Here is a 16,764-nt window from a genome sequence, read left to right on the forward strand (position 1 = left end):
ACTGCTGCTGCTGCAGAATCTGACTCCGGTGCTGCGTTCACTGACCTTGGTGTGTCTGATCTCCTGGACTGTGACAGGTCGGGGTAGAGGTAAAGCTGGTTTCTCCTCTGTCGCGCCAATCTCTGCCGTTCCGTTCTGTGCCATTCTACAGTCCAGGTCCAGAGTTTGAGCCCCGTCGTCCCGTCCACAGTCTTTATAGGACCGTAGAGTCCTTCCCTCCCCGGCAGCGCAGCTCCGCCCCGGTCCAACATGGGGATGCTTCATGTGTTGGTGCTGCAGTGCATCTGGCAGGGCTGGTGCTCTGTGCCAACTGGGAATGAATCCTGTGATAAGGGCCGCCTCCTGGCAGCTGATCCCGGGATGAGTTCATGTATGTTCGTCTGCATCCTAACTGCTGCTGACGGTGAGCAGACATGAGGGAGAGTAAAACTGTGCTGGATAATATTTATATCTCAGTATACAGTAACGTTCATCTGCTTTTTGTGTGTGTTCGCAGCCGTGCGCATCAACCGTGCGAAGGTGTTAGGAGTTGCGATGTTGGTTTTTGCACCTGGGCCTGGTGAAGTTGAATGGAGTTGAACACATGCAAACAAACGCTTTTGTTCCTGCGCACAAAGCTGCTCCAGACTTGTTCTGTACACAGGCGGCCATTGTTTCCCCTTCACTGCTTCTTGTCACTCTTGATGCCAAAGTTTTAATTAGAAGCTTTCCAAAGCTCATTTCTCACTTCAGCAACTCCAACACTCCATAATGAGTGACAGAGAGCTCAAACAGGGTGGTGTGTGTGTGTGTGTGTGTGTGTGTGTGTGTGTGTGTGTGTGTGTGTGTGTGTGTGTGTGTGTGTGTGTGTGTGTGTGTGTGTGTGTGCGTGTGTGCGTGTGTGCGTATGTGTGAGGGGGAAGGATGATGCAAAGCACGGTTAATGCAAAAGCCTAGACTCATGCAAATAGACAGAAACCTGTTCAAGAGTGGATGATTTCATTTGTCAAACAGTTTACAGGAAAATAACAAGTGACCATTTTCTAGAATATTAAGGTACACAATCTATATTTTACTTATGTTGTCAGTACCTCACTGCTGTCTGTAGCACTCAGAACTTCTCTGCTACCTCACTACTGTTGCATTTTTCAACAAAAGGCTTAGCAATGTCCTAAAAACACAAAGCCACTGTATGTCTCTTCAGCAGAAGAAAATTGTGCATTTGTTAGAGACTGTGTAACAGTGGATTCATTATTCAATTATATGTGATTGAATCAAAATAAACTTGGTTCAGTTTTAAGCTTTATTGCAACTTTACTAAATCTGACAAAAAAATAAACCTGTGCTGGTAAGTAACATGCCTAAAACTCAACCAGGCATTCATTTCTTTGGATATGGCAATATCATGTTCGCTCATTACTGTACTAAACATCCACATCCCTGTATCATGTGCTTGCAAACGTTTCTCACTATTTTGACAAAATGACCCCTATGAGCAGCATTGCGGTACAACCAGTAAATCTATATGATGAATATTCAAAACATCCAAGGTATTATTTATGTTTATTATGGCCAACCATATACTGTTTTAAAGAGACAGGCATGATACATGATTTAGTATTGGGACTTCATTAAGGCTACAAAAACAGAAATAGGTCATCTTTGGCATGAAGAGACATAAAATGTAGCCTCATGTAGGATAATGTTTAAATCTGGTCAGACTTATACTGAAGCAGATATGTGCACATTTTGCTTATGTAGACATGTGGTCTGATGTAGTCATGACACTGGGAATCTGAACATAACGCGGGAATATATGTGTGTGAGTTTCAGCTGTATAGTAAATAATAAATAGTCTAGCTGACTGAGACTTTGTGAGGCATCCTGTCATGGGAAAGTAGAATAAGGTGATCCCTCCTTCCAAGCCTGGTTGATCAGGCTGATACAGACAGCACACATCTTCAAATGACGTTAAAGTCTCCACCCTTCAACAGGCTTCAACTCCAATTAGAATCACTACTCAGGCAGGCATTTGCAGAGTCTTGTTCTTTGTTGACAACTTGTCATTAATTCCATATAATTTCATGGTAAAAACGAGGGGATATTTTTAAATAGTAAATATTCTCTTATTTGGTGCATAAATACAACAGAAGCTGCATAATGTAGAGACCCCATCAGAGCCTACGTCATCAACAAGCTGCGTGCGCATCAAGGCAACGGAAGTACCGCTTCATATCATTTACCTGGCATTGTTCGCACCACACAGAGTAGCAAAACTAAAAGCTAACGCTGAACTGTCGGCATCATAATGTCAGGCTGTTGTGTTTTTGGTTGTACGAACCGAAATACTGAATAGGGACATAAGTTCTACCGCATGTCAATGGGCTCTCAGCCGTTTCAGAGCAACCGAAGGCGGCTGTGGCTCCAGGCTATCAAGCCAGCGGATTGGACGGAGGATACCATCAACAATGCATGCGTGTGCTCTGTTGTGGCAAATAAAGTGAAATCAGTGCAAAATATACTGACGAGCTGTCAGTTCCCACATGATTAGAGCCACTAATAAAAACCCTGTTGACTGTTGTGACAGGGGGACATAAAAAATAAAGCGGCTGGAATCGCCGCCATGAAGGTGCAGTTTGCTGTGTGTATGTAGTTCTCCACTTTGTTGATGATCACCCATGCCTCATACATCGTAGTCTTCTGCCCTTGCCTTTGGCTGGGTAGGATTTCAGACATCGAAACTCTTTGTCAGTGTCCTTGTATCTCACCTGTACCTGTCCACAAATTGCATAATCATAGGCTTCCATAGATTTGTATGCTCGCAACTTCTCTCTAGTGTACACTCTAGGTTTTTCAACTAAATACAAATAAATATCAGGCCACTGAATATTGGGCCACTTACTAACGTCATTGTCCCGTTCGGTAAGTGTACAGGGATCTGGGAGCCTCTTGCCATTTGTTAAAGTGATCTTTTTAAAGTATTTTTCGCAATCTTTTACTGATAATGCACCCGCATGGCTTGACAAGCCACTGCCAGCCGCCATACTTCCGTTGCCAGGGTGCACACGCAGCCCTCTTTATTTACCTACAGTAAATGGGTCTATATTGGCAGCATAGGAGATTAAATGAGAAAGGTGAAGGGCATAAGAATAACTTAAGAACTACAAGTACAAGCGCAAATATTATCTTGATAACTATGAACGTTGACTCTTCTGAATTTACAAATTACCATTGGTTTTCCGATTTCAAAGCAATTCTAAATTCATCACCTTCCTACCAACTGCTTCCAGTGACGATGACAGTTCACAGATCAGAATTTATTCATTAATTCACTTATTCACTGTCTGTTGTTTATTGTTTGTTCATAGTATTAGTTAATAAATGTTTGTATTTAATTATCATCAGTTCTACCGTGTATTTTTTGTTTTGAGAACTGGAGGCCAATGAAATCAGAACTTACGGTGGTCAGATTGATAAATAAACAGACTGATTAATTTCAATTTCATCAAAGCCTGTTTGAGACAGTCTAAATTGATAAGTTTCTCAGACAAGCTGGGAATGGTGCTCTTAAATTAACAAGTGCAATTTTAATCATAAAGTGTAGTTTCTACTGTTGGATGTGTTGCAGCCTACACCTTTATCTACATTGTTTAAATCCCACATATGAGGCTAATTTCTGCAACATTTTGCTACATATTACTGTCCAAAATCTTAAGTTGTGACATGAGTAACACCTTGCCTTCAAAAGTAATGCAACTAACAAAAAGGTATGTGAATTTGAATGCAACGTGCACCCACTGGGTTGTCAGGGTTACTAAGCATTTCCAGTATATTCTGTGCATTTCTGAAATATCTCCAGAACCCCATTTTGTCAACGCAGTAGTTAGGATCAGATCAAGCAGTTTAAGCTCTCGGTCACTAATCATCACTTACATGTCATTCTTACATTTGCAAAAAATCTCACCAAACCTACATCAAGCCCATGCTTCCCTCAACTCAATAAAATATTGAATTTTGGTGTTTTTTTTGCACACTTGAGAGAATCACCACAACAGAACCGCCATCCTAAGTCTCCTAAGTCTCCAACATCATGTCATCCTCAATAGCACAACTTGGTGTCCTTCAGATACATTCTCACTCATCACTGGTTGAGGTCCATACAAGAGAGTTTACTTTCCTCATACATGCAACCTGATTGAGTGCTTCCACAAATATTTTATCCTTTTACAGGTAATTAAGCTTACTTTATGTGTAATTCATCAGTCTTTGCACTCTTTTTAAATTTACCCAATTTATCAGTCTGTTCAACATTTAAAAGTTTGACCAAAACAAACCTTGTAGATTGGTAGAATACAGCTTGGCCTGTGATGCTAAGGCAAGTGTTTAAAGGTAAACTATTTTACTGTTTATGTACAAAAAGCAAATTCTTTCTCATTAAAAAAATCCAAATAATATGTATAAGATTTTTAAATATTAAAACATATTGTGACAAACCCTAGCATTTAATTCTGTTCTGCATGCCACATCCTACATTTTTAGGACTGCTGAAATTTCCATTCTTCATTGCAAATGTGACAATCATCCTATCTCTTTAAACCAACAGGTAACAATTAACTGTGCCATACAAAAATGTAGCCATGTAACTATAATTAAAACAAATGAAATTATAACAAAACTAATATTAAGTCAAATTTGAGGAGGATTTTAAGAGATAATTAACGTTTGACCAAAATGGTAGGAAGTAGTTTTTAGATATAAAACTTGCTTGGTTCAGATGGGAGAAATAGTATAAAAGAAACTTGCTTCAAGTGGATGACTGTGGACATTGTCTCACCCTTCTTTTTGGCACTATACTTACCCAAGGTTTCATCACTGGTGCAGGCTTTGACATCAACATCCATTCAATGCAGAGTGCTCTGTGGGCTCAGTTTGCATAAGGGATATGTGTCCGCTTAGCGGCCCTCTGTCATCCCTCCCTGCCTGAGCTGACAGACTTGAAAGGACAGTCTTTTGATGTTAGGAAGAGATTCTTACGCTTGGCTGTTTCTCACCAATTCACATCAGTCCCACCACTAATCCACTTTGTAATATGGAGTGAGAGACTGCTTAGTGTTTTTAGATCAGAGCAATTTGCACATCTTTTCACAAACAGCATTAAACAGAACTGATCACTATAATTGGCATTAGATAACTTTTCTACATAGCAAAGTCACAGTGAATATTGTATACTACAGGTGTATATTTAAAGGGGACATATTATGCAAACCTCACTTTGTGAAAGTGTTCTTATAGTAGTGTGTGTTGCAGTAGCCTCATTATGAGGTTCGAATTTGAAAACTGTCTGTTTCCTCCCTGCCTTGCTACACCACATTTTGTGAAAATGCCTGCTCAAACGTCCGATTTTGATTTGGGTCCGCTTATGACGAAATAAGCGGATTTAACTCCTCCCCCTGAACTCAGCCATCCTGATGTGCGGCTTGAACGCGGAAGTCGTGGGGGGCCGGGACGTGAGCGCGCGTTCCGCTCTCTTGACTTCTCATAGTGCGTCGTTGAGTGTTTGCTTTCGTCACAGCAGCGGCGGCAGCGGCGCCGGGTGGCTCCCCACTGTCGGCTGCTGGTGGCCTGCGGCTGGCTGCCGGCGGCTGGGGAGATGCTCCGGCAGCTAGGGAGATGCTCCGGCAGCTGGGGAGATGCTCTAGCAGCTGGGGAGATGCTCCGGCTGCCGGCAGTCGGCCGCTGAGGCACTACGAGAGACCGAGAGAGCGGAACGCGCGCTCACGTCCCGGCCCCCCACGACTTCCGCGTTCAAGCCGCACGTCAGGATGGCTGAGTGCGGCCCGGGGAAGAAGAGGAGCGAGAGACCGAGCCGCCTACGTCGCCGCAGCTCTCCGGATGGCTGCTACCGGTGCCATGAGCCTAGTCACTTTGCACGAGACTGCCCGGTGCCCGCACCAAGAAGCCGAGCTCCGGGAAATGAGAGAAGAGTGGCGCTGTGAGGGAACCGCCACTCCAGAACCCCCTGGCTGGCTGCCAGTGGCTGGGGAGATGCTCAGGCGGCCGGTGGCCGGTGGCCGGCGGCTGGCGGCCGGCTGCCGGCGGCCGGCTGCCGGAGCATCTCTCCTGCTAGCGGCTGCTGCCTGTGGCGGCCCACCGTTTCGTCAAGGGGCAGCGGGTTCTTGGTGTGGTGGAGCTGTCGGGGATTATGGGAGCGAACTCTCCGCTGGCCGTCTCTTTTCCTCTTGGGTTTGCTCCCAAGAGGCGGCTCAGTCCCTTGGTGACAGCTTGTTGGAGCTCCCTCAGTTCTTCCTCCATCTGCAGTCGGGCGAGCGCCATCCCACTTCTGACACCAATGTAGCACTGAGCGCATCCTCTCCCAGAGAGGGGAGGGTGAGTGGGTGCGGACAGATGCGTCATTTGCATACCTGGAAGCAGGCCCAGAAACAGCCTGTTCTGAGGAGAGCTGGTGAGAGGGAATTTTTCGACCGCTGAAACTCCGAACAAAGGATGATTTTGGGGCGAACAAACTTAAATACTATGTTTTTGGACTTCTGAGACCTCTATGACGTGACTGAAAAATAGCATAATATGGGACCTTTAACACCAATTTTGGTGCATGTATAGGTCCAAGATTTTGGTGTTCACTGAACACAGAAGAGTAAAATATATACTCCAAATATAGACTTACATTTGAACATTGACAGATTACAAATGTACGCTAGAACTAGTTCCTTCTGACACTGTTTCAGTGCTGTCCAACACCTTGCATAGTAAACTTAGGTCCCTTACTGAGTAAAAGATGTTCTCCCAAGTCAGTTTCTTAGTACCACTTTGCAAAGTTTATTAACTGGAGAGTGAAAATATATTCTATAATTAGTACCTTTAGACACAGTTTCAGTGCTTTTGCAGAGCTTATTATTTAATACTGGGGAAGTGAAAATATACTCCAGAATTAGTACTTTATGGCACTGTTTCAGTGCTTTTGCAGAACTTATTATTTAACACTTGGATAATGAAAGTGTACTCTTTGAAAGCACTGAAACAGTGTCACAAATTCTCAGTCAAACACTTGCCATGTAACGCTCAACAATCACATACTCCAGTCTATTACACTTTCAAGGTGAATCATTAATACTTCAGGAATGAACAGTGTACATATTGTTGAAAACAATACATGTTTTATTTACATGTGCAGGTTTAAAAGAGATAGTAAAATCAGTTTTTATTTAAATGCTGATATGTAATGAACCAACCCATCCCTGCTTGCTGTTTTTCAGTAGGCTAACAAGACAGATAACAGACATTTAGAGCAATCGGCAAGTAGCATCCTTGCTGGTCAGTGAAATCAAAGCATTTCCACCAGGTGGCGCTGCAACTGAGAGTGCATTTCAGCCTATGGCCCTGTTGATGGAGAACTATCAAAGCTGTTCACCAGGTTGCGCTATAACTGTTAATGTATATCAGCCTATGCTTGTCATCAGGGCTGGTGTCTGATCACACATGTAAAGTACAGGGTAGTTATACAGCACTTCCTGTCCATCCACCAGGGGGCGCTATCACTATGATTGTATTTTGGTCGATAGGATTAATCAGGGCCGGACTCGGATCACACGTTAAGTTTGAGGCAGATTGGAGCATGTATAGGGTAGTTTTACAGTACTTCCTGTCCATCCACCAAGGGGCGCTATGGCTGTGACTGTATTTTGACCTATGAACATAATGAAAGCTGGACTCTGATCATACATGCAAAGTTTCAGGCAGATAGTACTCTGTACAGGTCAGTTATACAGCATTTACTGTTTCATGGCGACACATCGAAATTCTGGGAGTCACCATTTGTTTTTCTCAGACTTTTGCAGAGCATTTTGATACATTTTGATCACCCAAGCCTTTGTCGGGGTTATCTGGTTTGAGTTTATAGGTTTTGAAAAAATGCAAAAATTGCTACAAACCGTCCAAAATGTGATGCATAACTCAAAATGACTGACTTCCTCTTGTGTTTTTGTATCGTTGTAAATTACATTTTTGATGTATTACATATATATACCAAATTTCGTAGCTGTAGGTGACACATACTTGCTGTAGTTCCAGGTTAAAATTTTCCAGGTGGTGCTATTGAGCCATTTTGGCTCACACTAATGCAAGTCTCATAGAAATCAAATTTTGTGCCAGTTCTGATGTGTGTGCAAAATTTCACACGTTTTCAAGTATTTTTAGGCCTGGAGAGAGATATGCTGTATATGAGCAACATAATGAGTGAAGTTACAGGCAAAACATTATTAATGCAGCCCTCTGATGCCCTTTAACGTTAAATCACATTTTCTCTACTCCATTATATTCATTGCCATGAAATCAGGACTTATATGAACCAAAATAAAAAACCAGATGCCTTTCTCAGATGTCAAAGCATGTCATCAGAGTTGCATTTTAAATATATAATGGTCACAAATAGTCCGACAGTAATGTTCCTCCAGAACACACAGTTAGCCGAGCCGCGCTAGACCCCATGTTCTGACGGCACAAGGGTCTAGGGCCGCTCGACAGGGAGGGAGGCGGGCTAAAAGGTTGTCTTTCAAATCCCTCTGCAGCAATTGGGTAGGTATACAACCAATCAACGCAACGAATAGGCTGACGTAGTTCCTAGAGCACCGGCGGATTGTGGCTAAGTCCCATTAGCTTCCCAACCAGCGGAGCCAACTGGAATATTAAGGATTTGCCATATCCCGTCGGCATAAGTCCAAATACGTCTTTCTTCTCAATGAAACATTTAAGTGCCGTCCTTTGTTTATCTTTCAAGTTGAATTTTAGCTTCAAATCTTTAAGGGCTGTGGCCAAAGCCGAGTCGAAAGATAACTGTTTGTTGTGCGCCGGTTGTTTCTGTCAGAATCGTGGCGCCTCTGCCGTCACTTAGTTACGCCCGCCTTCTGACTCTACACTTCATGGTGATTCGTCCGGCCAGTTTTAGGAGCATCCAGCCTCGAGCCTTATGGAGGGTAACTAGACCCACCCTGGCAGTGAATTAAATTCGTTGCCGTGGGTTGTCTAGCGCGGCTAGGCTAACACACAGTGAGTTGTTGTTACAGCCTGTGTCACGTTCTAGTATTTTCTAATAAAGTAAAACTAAGAGTGACATCATGACGCTTGCTGAAGACAGTCAGTATTATTAATCATTTTAACTTTTTCTCTTAATTGAAATGGGAGAAATGTTGAGTCATTTTTAATTTCACGGCGTCATTATAAACTTACCCGTTGGCTCAGCCCACTAGTGTGATGTTGCCTGGCTGTAGCTTACTCCTGTACGTTACGGAGAAGACAGCGATGAAGACTGAGAATTGAATGGAGTCAGAAAATGTTTCCATGTGTCATGTGAGAAATGTCTATTGACTCTTTGAGGTAAATTGGTTGCTGAAATGAAAATAATGTGATGCACTCCATTTAGAAGACACTCAGAGGGGTCCAAGTACTTTGTTGATTAACTTAAACATGTAAAAGTATGCATGAAAACAACGCATCACAAGTTCAATGAGAGCATGAAGTATTTACCAAAAAGGAGGAGGAAAGAACACATCAAGAGCTCTTAACGTGAACAAAGAGGACAGAAAAGTTTCTATTTTTTAATGAGAGTCACATTCGAGGCATTGGTACTCCAAATGACCTATAAATGGCTCGTGAGTAAGCCATTTTGAATTAGGTAGACTTGTCAGGCTTGAGCTTCTGCTACTTGAAACTGTCATACAGTATGTGGATCAACAGAGGCAAAGTTCAAATGAGCTCTAACGGAACAGGAATGTTGAACAACGTTTCCACACTGTATTCAAACTGTCTTCTGTTATGCATAGTAACCATTCAGTCTGCTTTGGACACTCTTCAGAAGTTCCTTTGTAAACAAGTTAGTACAACGGAAATGCACGAGTTCTTTATCGACAAAAAAAAAACATTTTGCAATTTTACAGTATAAGTATTGTGGTGCAGTATACTTCAGTGTTTTCATAGATTGAATTTTGGGATAGGATAAGAAACAGAACCAAGCAAGAATGCTGGACACCAATGTTCTTTCATTTAATGGAAAATTGAATTAAACAGCAAAAATGGTTATTATGGTGACCATTACAGCATACTGGCTTTGTTTTTTTAACCTGACAAAACTATTACTACTAGTATTACTATTACAAAACCAGTGTGATTTTTGTGTGTGAATCCAGTATCAGCAAAACAGTTACTGGCTCCTACTGGCACAGGGAAAAATATGGGAACATGGAAACAACAACTGAAGTTAACTATGCTGTGGTTTTGTATATTCTGGGTACCTACAGGGTACAGAATTTGTTGGAAAAAAAGCTTTCAGCTACTCTGCCCCCTCTGCTTGGAATGCCCTCCAATCTGAACTGAAATTGTCAAAATTTGTTTCATTGGAAGTCTTCTGCTCTATCTTAAGATATCGACAACAGAAATCCTTTGAACAGCGTTTGTGTTCTTAAATTGTTACTGTAAAATTAACTCCTGTATTTTATGTGTCTAATTGCTTTATATGTAATATTTTAATGTTTTAATGTCACTGGAAGCAGCTGATAGAGAAGTGGTGAATTTAGATTCTAAATTCACCCATTAAGCAGAAAGATAATGATACTTAAATAGCCTTTGTAGGAGGAAGGGGGAGCTCGCTGCAGGACGTACAGCGGTGAAGATCTGCTGGATGAGCTGGTTCAACAATGCAGAGACACGGCACACCTTTGCATAGTTCTCTTTTCTATTCTACTCTACACCTGATATGTGCTCAGGACTGAAACAATCTGTTTCTAAATTTTTGTACATATCAGTTCAATTCAGTTTATTTCAATTAAAACCCATTAAGCTTCAGTGTCCCGCCCACTGGACGCTTTGAGATCTGAATAAGCATTTCCTTAAATGTCTGAAGCTGCAAATGCGATTATGCAAACACTATACACCGATGGAAAGCTTAGATTCTCATGAATCCGCCGGTATAAACCACTTTCAGATGTGATTACCATAGCGGGTAATATAAACACATTTGTCCGACAAACAACGAATATCCATCCATCCGTTCTCTATACACGGCTTCAACGCACACAGCGCGACTCACATTTGCAGTTTCATTATTACACACAGATGAAAATATTCCACAAAAAACGGCCATAATCCAACCTTTTACATCCAGACGAAACAAGCCAGTAAAATATTTTGTCCAAAACATGTCTTAAAGTCGGTATATAATCCACAAATAGGTCGTTTTCGAGGAAATGCACCTTGCGATGCGCGTCCAATATTCCCTGTATTTCTCGTCATGTTTTTATTTACAAATAAAATATTAGCGATTTTTTGTACTGAAAATGGCTGGAATTGACTGCAGCTTATAGGGCTACATTTTATTTATAGAGTGCCAATTCACAACACATCATGTCGAGGCACTTTACAGAGTGAGGCCAACTCACAAAATTATGCAGAGAAATCCCAAAAAATCCAAAGTTTTGTTGGATTTGTTTATGAACAGCATTTGGCAATAGTGGAGGAAAACAAACTAAACGATTCTATTTACCAGGAAGAAACCTCTGACAGAACCAAGCTCAGGGAACCAATTTGGATGAGGGTAAAGGGTAGAGACAATATGATATTAGACACAAAAAAGAAGCAAACAATGTATATGAGAACAATAAACACTTTGGAGATCATTGAGGCCATTAACTGTTGGTCAGAGATGTGTAGCTCCACAGAGATACATGCAGCGAGGACAAAACAAAAATTATGACCAAAAGGAGACACAAAATTAGTGGTATATGAATGTATAGAGAGGAGGAGAGTAGGGGAGATGTGCTCAGTGTCATGGGAAATTCGCTAGCAGTTTAGACATATTGTCAAGCCCACTGCCTCAGTCTCTGATTTGTTTGCAGTCTCTCCTCTTTCACTTCTTTCCCTGAGTGTGGAACTGAGCTGCAACTTAATCAGCAGCAGTGAGGACACCTGCACTGAGGGCGGACTCACCTATCTTCAGTCAAACACCCCATAAATCCCTGGTTCAGACCATCACTCAGTGCCAGATCGTTCACTTAGTGAAATCTCCACTGGGGATACTGATTCATATGGCTTATGGAGTTCATATTCCTCCCTCTACACTCATGATTGCCATGTTACAGACTCCAGACCGTCTTTACTCAACCCTGATCTGCCAGCTAAGTATGCCGAGCCTTTAGAGTTCGCAAACTCAGTCAGTCTTTGTTGTTTCTTGTGCAATCCTCGGAGTTCTCTGTGCCAAGTGTTGGTTAGTTTCTAGTCTTGTCACCTTGCTCTGCCAGTAATTGTGTCAGCTCTGTGTTTTTGGTGACTATTGCAAGCTTCCTGAGAGTTTTATATTTAGATTCAGTGTTTAGCATTCTCTAGTTAACCTAATGGATTGTTTAGTTAGCCTGCCTGTTTCACCTTCCCCTACTCACTTCCATAGTGTGTTTGATTTGCCTGGTAATCGTCTATCACTGTTCATCGTTGTTCACTGTGTGCTCATTTACTATCAATAAATATCTTTCACATTCTCTGGTCTTCTACTCATTAGTGTCTGCACCTTAGTGAAACCATGACATCTATAGGAGCATAACTAAGGGATGGGAAGTTTTAAGGCTAATCTTAAAGGTAGAGAGAGTGGTTTTTTGTTGTTTTTTTTTTAGTTTACAGAGTTATTCTTCATAGATAAATGTAGGTGGATGTCATCTCATCTGCATAACACTGAAAGTTTATGCAGTGTTTAGAATAATAACATTGCCTCTGTGCAGCATGTACAAGGAAAAGTATTGGTCCAAGCACAGAACCCTGAGGAACTTATTATTAACTAATTTTTGATCATCAATGTTAACTGACAGGTACTAGCAAGAGAGATCATATTTTTTTGAATATTAAATGCAATTAATTAACTCTCTGTAAAATTCTGATTTAATTAAAAATCATCAGAATAAGGGGCAAGTGAATGATTTAGTTTTTTTGCAATTTATGAACGAATGATGCACGTGTTGAACACCTATGAACAGTGATTGAGGATTTCAACTGTGATTCACACCTAAATGATAGTCAAGTGTCAAGTTGTACAAGTTACACTTTTGAAAAAGTATACATTTAATTTATTAATGATTATATAGTGAGGGGTTTGGGTTTTCAGCATGTATGAATTTTTGCAGTAGCCCCTCAGTCACCCTGTTCTGGCTCAGTGGCTTCTGCTTCAGGTGAAGTGCTTTCACCACAAAATGAAGTCTTGATAAAAAGGTGCAGCTAACAGCTGGTTACGGTAACGGGGGGGTGAAGGCCATCAGAAAGAGGTCCTTGTTTTCTCAGAGTTCAGCGCAAGTCAGTTGAACGTCACAGAGATGACCCCAGATAGCTGTTTGTGTCCTGGACCAAGCAATAACATAAAGAGCCCCTTAGTGGGCCTGGTGGAAATGAGCCAATAGCAGCTCCTGGAATGCCATCTCATTTCCTGGCGGACGAATATGTTTCATTCATCCTGTAACAATAATATGCACGCTTCAGTGCACACTTTGCAGCAATAAATCTCAAATATTCCGACTCTCTTGTTTTTATTCACTATTTATGTGGGTATTTGTCGTGAATTTTGCCATTACAGTGACAGGACAATTAAAACTAGGGGAGACTTCTTGGTTAATCTGCTTTAATGGATTTTTAGACATGCAGCAGGAGTTCAAGCTAAAAGAAATCAGTAGTTCATACTCAGTACAGCAGGTGAAAATCCTGTTGTTATTACTATCCAGTAGTTTAACATGCGGCCATGATGCTGCCTGGTGCTGACCACACCAAGCCGCACTGGTTAATTATACTTGTTGTGATCTACATGTATGCCTATTTTTACACACATGGATGATATTTTCACATTTTTATTGTATTTTATTAACCCCTGGATGCCTGAATTTGTTTACGATTAAATAAAATACATTTTTCTGTTTGTGTGTTTTTGCTTTCCAGCTGGTGCTAAAATAAGTGAAGATTGCTAATTTATCTATTTCACATAGAAAATAGATACGTAAATATATAATAATATTATCAGATACATAATAATTAGGTCCCACTCTGATCGGTCCTACGAGAAACCAGTGCTTGCAAAAGGTTCTGAGGTACGTATTGAACATGCACAAACCGACATTGGGGGAATGGATACGCTATCTTGACTGGAGTCTGAATAAAAGTGGTATGTTGCAAATTTGGGGTTAATTATGAGTCCAGATCACAGCTATTCCCACAAAGGCAATTAACTAAATTTGAGCACAACTAGATCTGAGTTTCAGGGACCTGCAGGAGCTGTTTGCCGTGCAGTGAGACACAACAACACAATATGAATGACCAACAGACACATGAATACAAAAGGACATGGAGTGAACTGAAAAACTATCAGTTCTACATCAGACTTACAAGAAGCTTAAAGTGGGCAGAAAGAGTGGAAATAAAAGCAGAACCCATAACAATGGATAGTTGTTACGTTGCATTGCATGAAGTTCTCGGGGTGTAGAGAGGCTGCAATCTGATGCCTGCTGCTGCTGGAAAAGATGTTGATGAAAGCAAAGTTTTAGGGTTATAAAACACAAAACTGTGAGCCAAGAAATGAAAGTATGTTTGAGTTGAGGGTTGTGATGCTTTTTAGTGGGTTCAGCACAGCAAGACTTTCACACACAGCTAAATGAGCTGATGTTGAAATTAAAACAAACCAAAAAAAGGGAAAATACCTTAAAATAAAGAAAAGTAGCTTAAAATATTGTGGCTTTCGCATGGTCATTTCTAGAGCTTGCCAACAGATCAGTACTGTTCTAAACAGAAGAGAAAGGACCTCCCTTTCTCACATTACATTACCAATACACTTTCTGCAAATATATAAATCCAATGGTCGTGTTTAAATATTTATTGCACAAATGCGTCATAGGTGATATGTTCACATTTGATTTAGGTGGAACAGTACAGAGGTGCCATTACAGGTAGGAGCAAAAGAAGCATTTTTATTTCGACAGAGCTGTAAAAACTGCAGACAAAGCTGCTATTGTTCTTACTGTCTGAAGGCTTGCTGGCCCACAGAGGGATGGCATTGTTTTATCATGTAATGCTACCAGTGATCTGTACAGCGATAGAACCCTATGTTTGGTAAAGTAAGACAGAAGTATATCACAGTAACTATTAGGTCACTTCAGCTCAGTGTAGGGTTTGACGCAGTCTTTCTGGGAACAAATGAAGGCGAAAGCAGAAACCGTGTCTTTTAAGACAGCATTCCAGCGGGAGAAAAGAAAGGGGAAATCAAGAAAGAAGGGGGAAAATGCCTTTTGTAAAATGATACAGAGCTCAGGAAAGATACTTGACAAAGTGGCATTTTCAGATTTCTCTGTAGCTTTTATTTATTTTTGGGGTCATATTCAATCTAATACACACAAATTATAAATTCTCTAGCCCCTTCAAGCTAAGCAGGCATGCACGTGTGCAAAGCTATCATCTGAAAGGTAATACCCTGGTACTTTGCCAGAGTGAATGCAATGACCTGGACAAGCTCAGCTGTGATTATTATGAGATTATATTTACACAGAAAGAAGAAAGTATGGTTAAAAAGTTTTACACATGCCGCTAAACTATTCCCAGAAGTGTCTTGCCAAATACAATAAAAATGCAATAATCTTGAATAATAACATTTTCATACTGAGGAAAATCAATGATCCCCAAAATGAGAAATTACCCTTATCGGCTATCTACAGATTAAAAGTAGATGGTTGTGTAAAGTTGTGAGGTAGTGTGTTACTCGACAGTACCTGCCAAACTGGACCTCTTCAGTATTCTAAGTTCCACCAGATGACCAGACCACATTATTTTGCCTCAAGTGGGAATCCAGCATAGGACGGATTCAAAATTCTAGACGTTTATTAATCACAAACACAATTACACACAGTGAAAACTTATAACTGTGTTCAGTATGCTTCTGGTCAGAAATGGTAAGTTTACTCATCCCTGAACTGATAAAGACATTTTTGTTTTAAAAAATCCTGCCAGCTAAAACGGCCGATTTTAGTAGGTGCTAAACACATCATACTGCATACTGTCACCCCACAAGACCTGCCTTTTTGAAGACGGTCTGAGCCAGTTGTCTGGTCACCACAGTTGGGTCCTTGTCAGAGTTGCTCAGATCTTTATGTTGCCTATTCTTCCTGCTTCCAATACATCAAGAGCTTACTATTCACTTCCTGCTCACTTTGTGCCTAATGTATTCTACCTATGACATAGTTTATGATACCAATTGTCATTTCACCTCCAAAAACAAACTCATTCTTGAATATTCAGAGCCTATTTATTTCACTGCACCACCATGCTGCCTATTAAATAGCTACTGGTTTGCAGAAATTTAGTCACAAAGTTCTGAATCACAAAGTGTCTCCTGGACAGCTGATGTAAAACTCTAGAAAGTAGTGATGTGTGCTCCAATCTGAGGTGCTGCTAAATGGCAACTTCTGAGGCTGTTACTCCAATAAACATGTCCTCTGCAGCAGAGGTAACTCTTGGTCTTCCTTATCTGAGGTGGTCCTCATGAGACCCAGTTTCATCATAATGGTTGATGGGCTGTGAGACTTCACTTGAAGAAATTAGGATGAAAGATGGACTTCAGCAGTAACTATGAGAAGTATCATAAGAGGCTATTGGGTGAGGTTGTTGCTAGAGGTACGGACCCATACCCGTAGCCTGTGGCCTATGGATACGGCACTTTCCATTTGCCAATCAGATACGCGAGATCTGGTCACGTGACTCCCGGTA

At 41.2% G+C, this 16,764-nt stretch overlaps 1 protein-coding gene across 1 annotated transcript in view; it reads right to left on the bottom strand.

The window, feature by feature from the left end:
- The window catches only part of aldh1a3 (aldehyde dehydrogenase 1 family, member A3), a 29,359-nt gene extending 28,983 nt beyond the window's left edge, over window positions 1-376 (bottom strand). Inside the window, exon 1 of the mRNA XM_022210411.2 lies at window positions 46-376. Within this exon, the coding sequence (XP_022066103.2) occupies window positions 46-264 (219 nt within the window). The 5' untranslated portion in view covers window positions 265-376. The remainder of the gene's footprint in view (window positions 1-45) is intronic.
- Between the last annotated feature and the right edge of the window lie 16,388 nt (window positions 377-16,764).

This window comes from Acanthochromis polyacanthus, chromosome 2 (assembly GCF_021347895.1).
Source record: "Acanthochromis polyacanthus isolate Apoly-LR-REF ecotype Palm Island chromosome 2, KAUST_Apoly_ChrSc, whole genome shotgun sequence".
In the NCBI taxonomy this organism is placed as follows: Eukaryota; Metazoa; Chordata; class Actinopteri; family Pomacentridae; genus Acanthochromis; species Acanthochromis polyacanthus.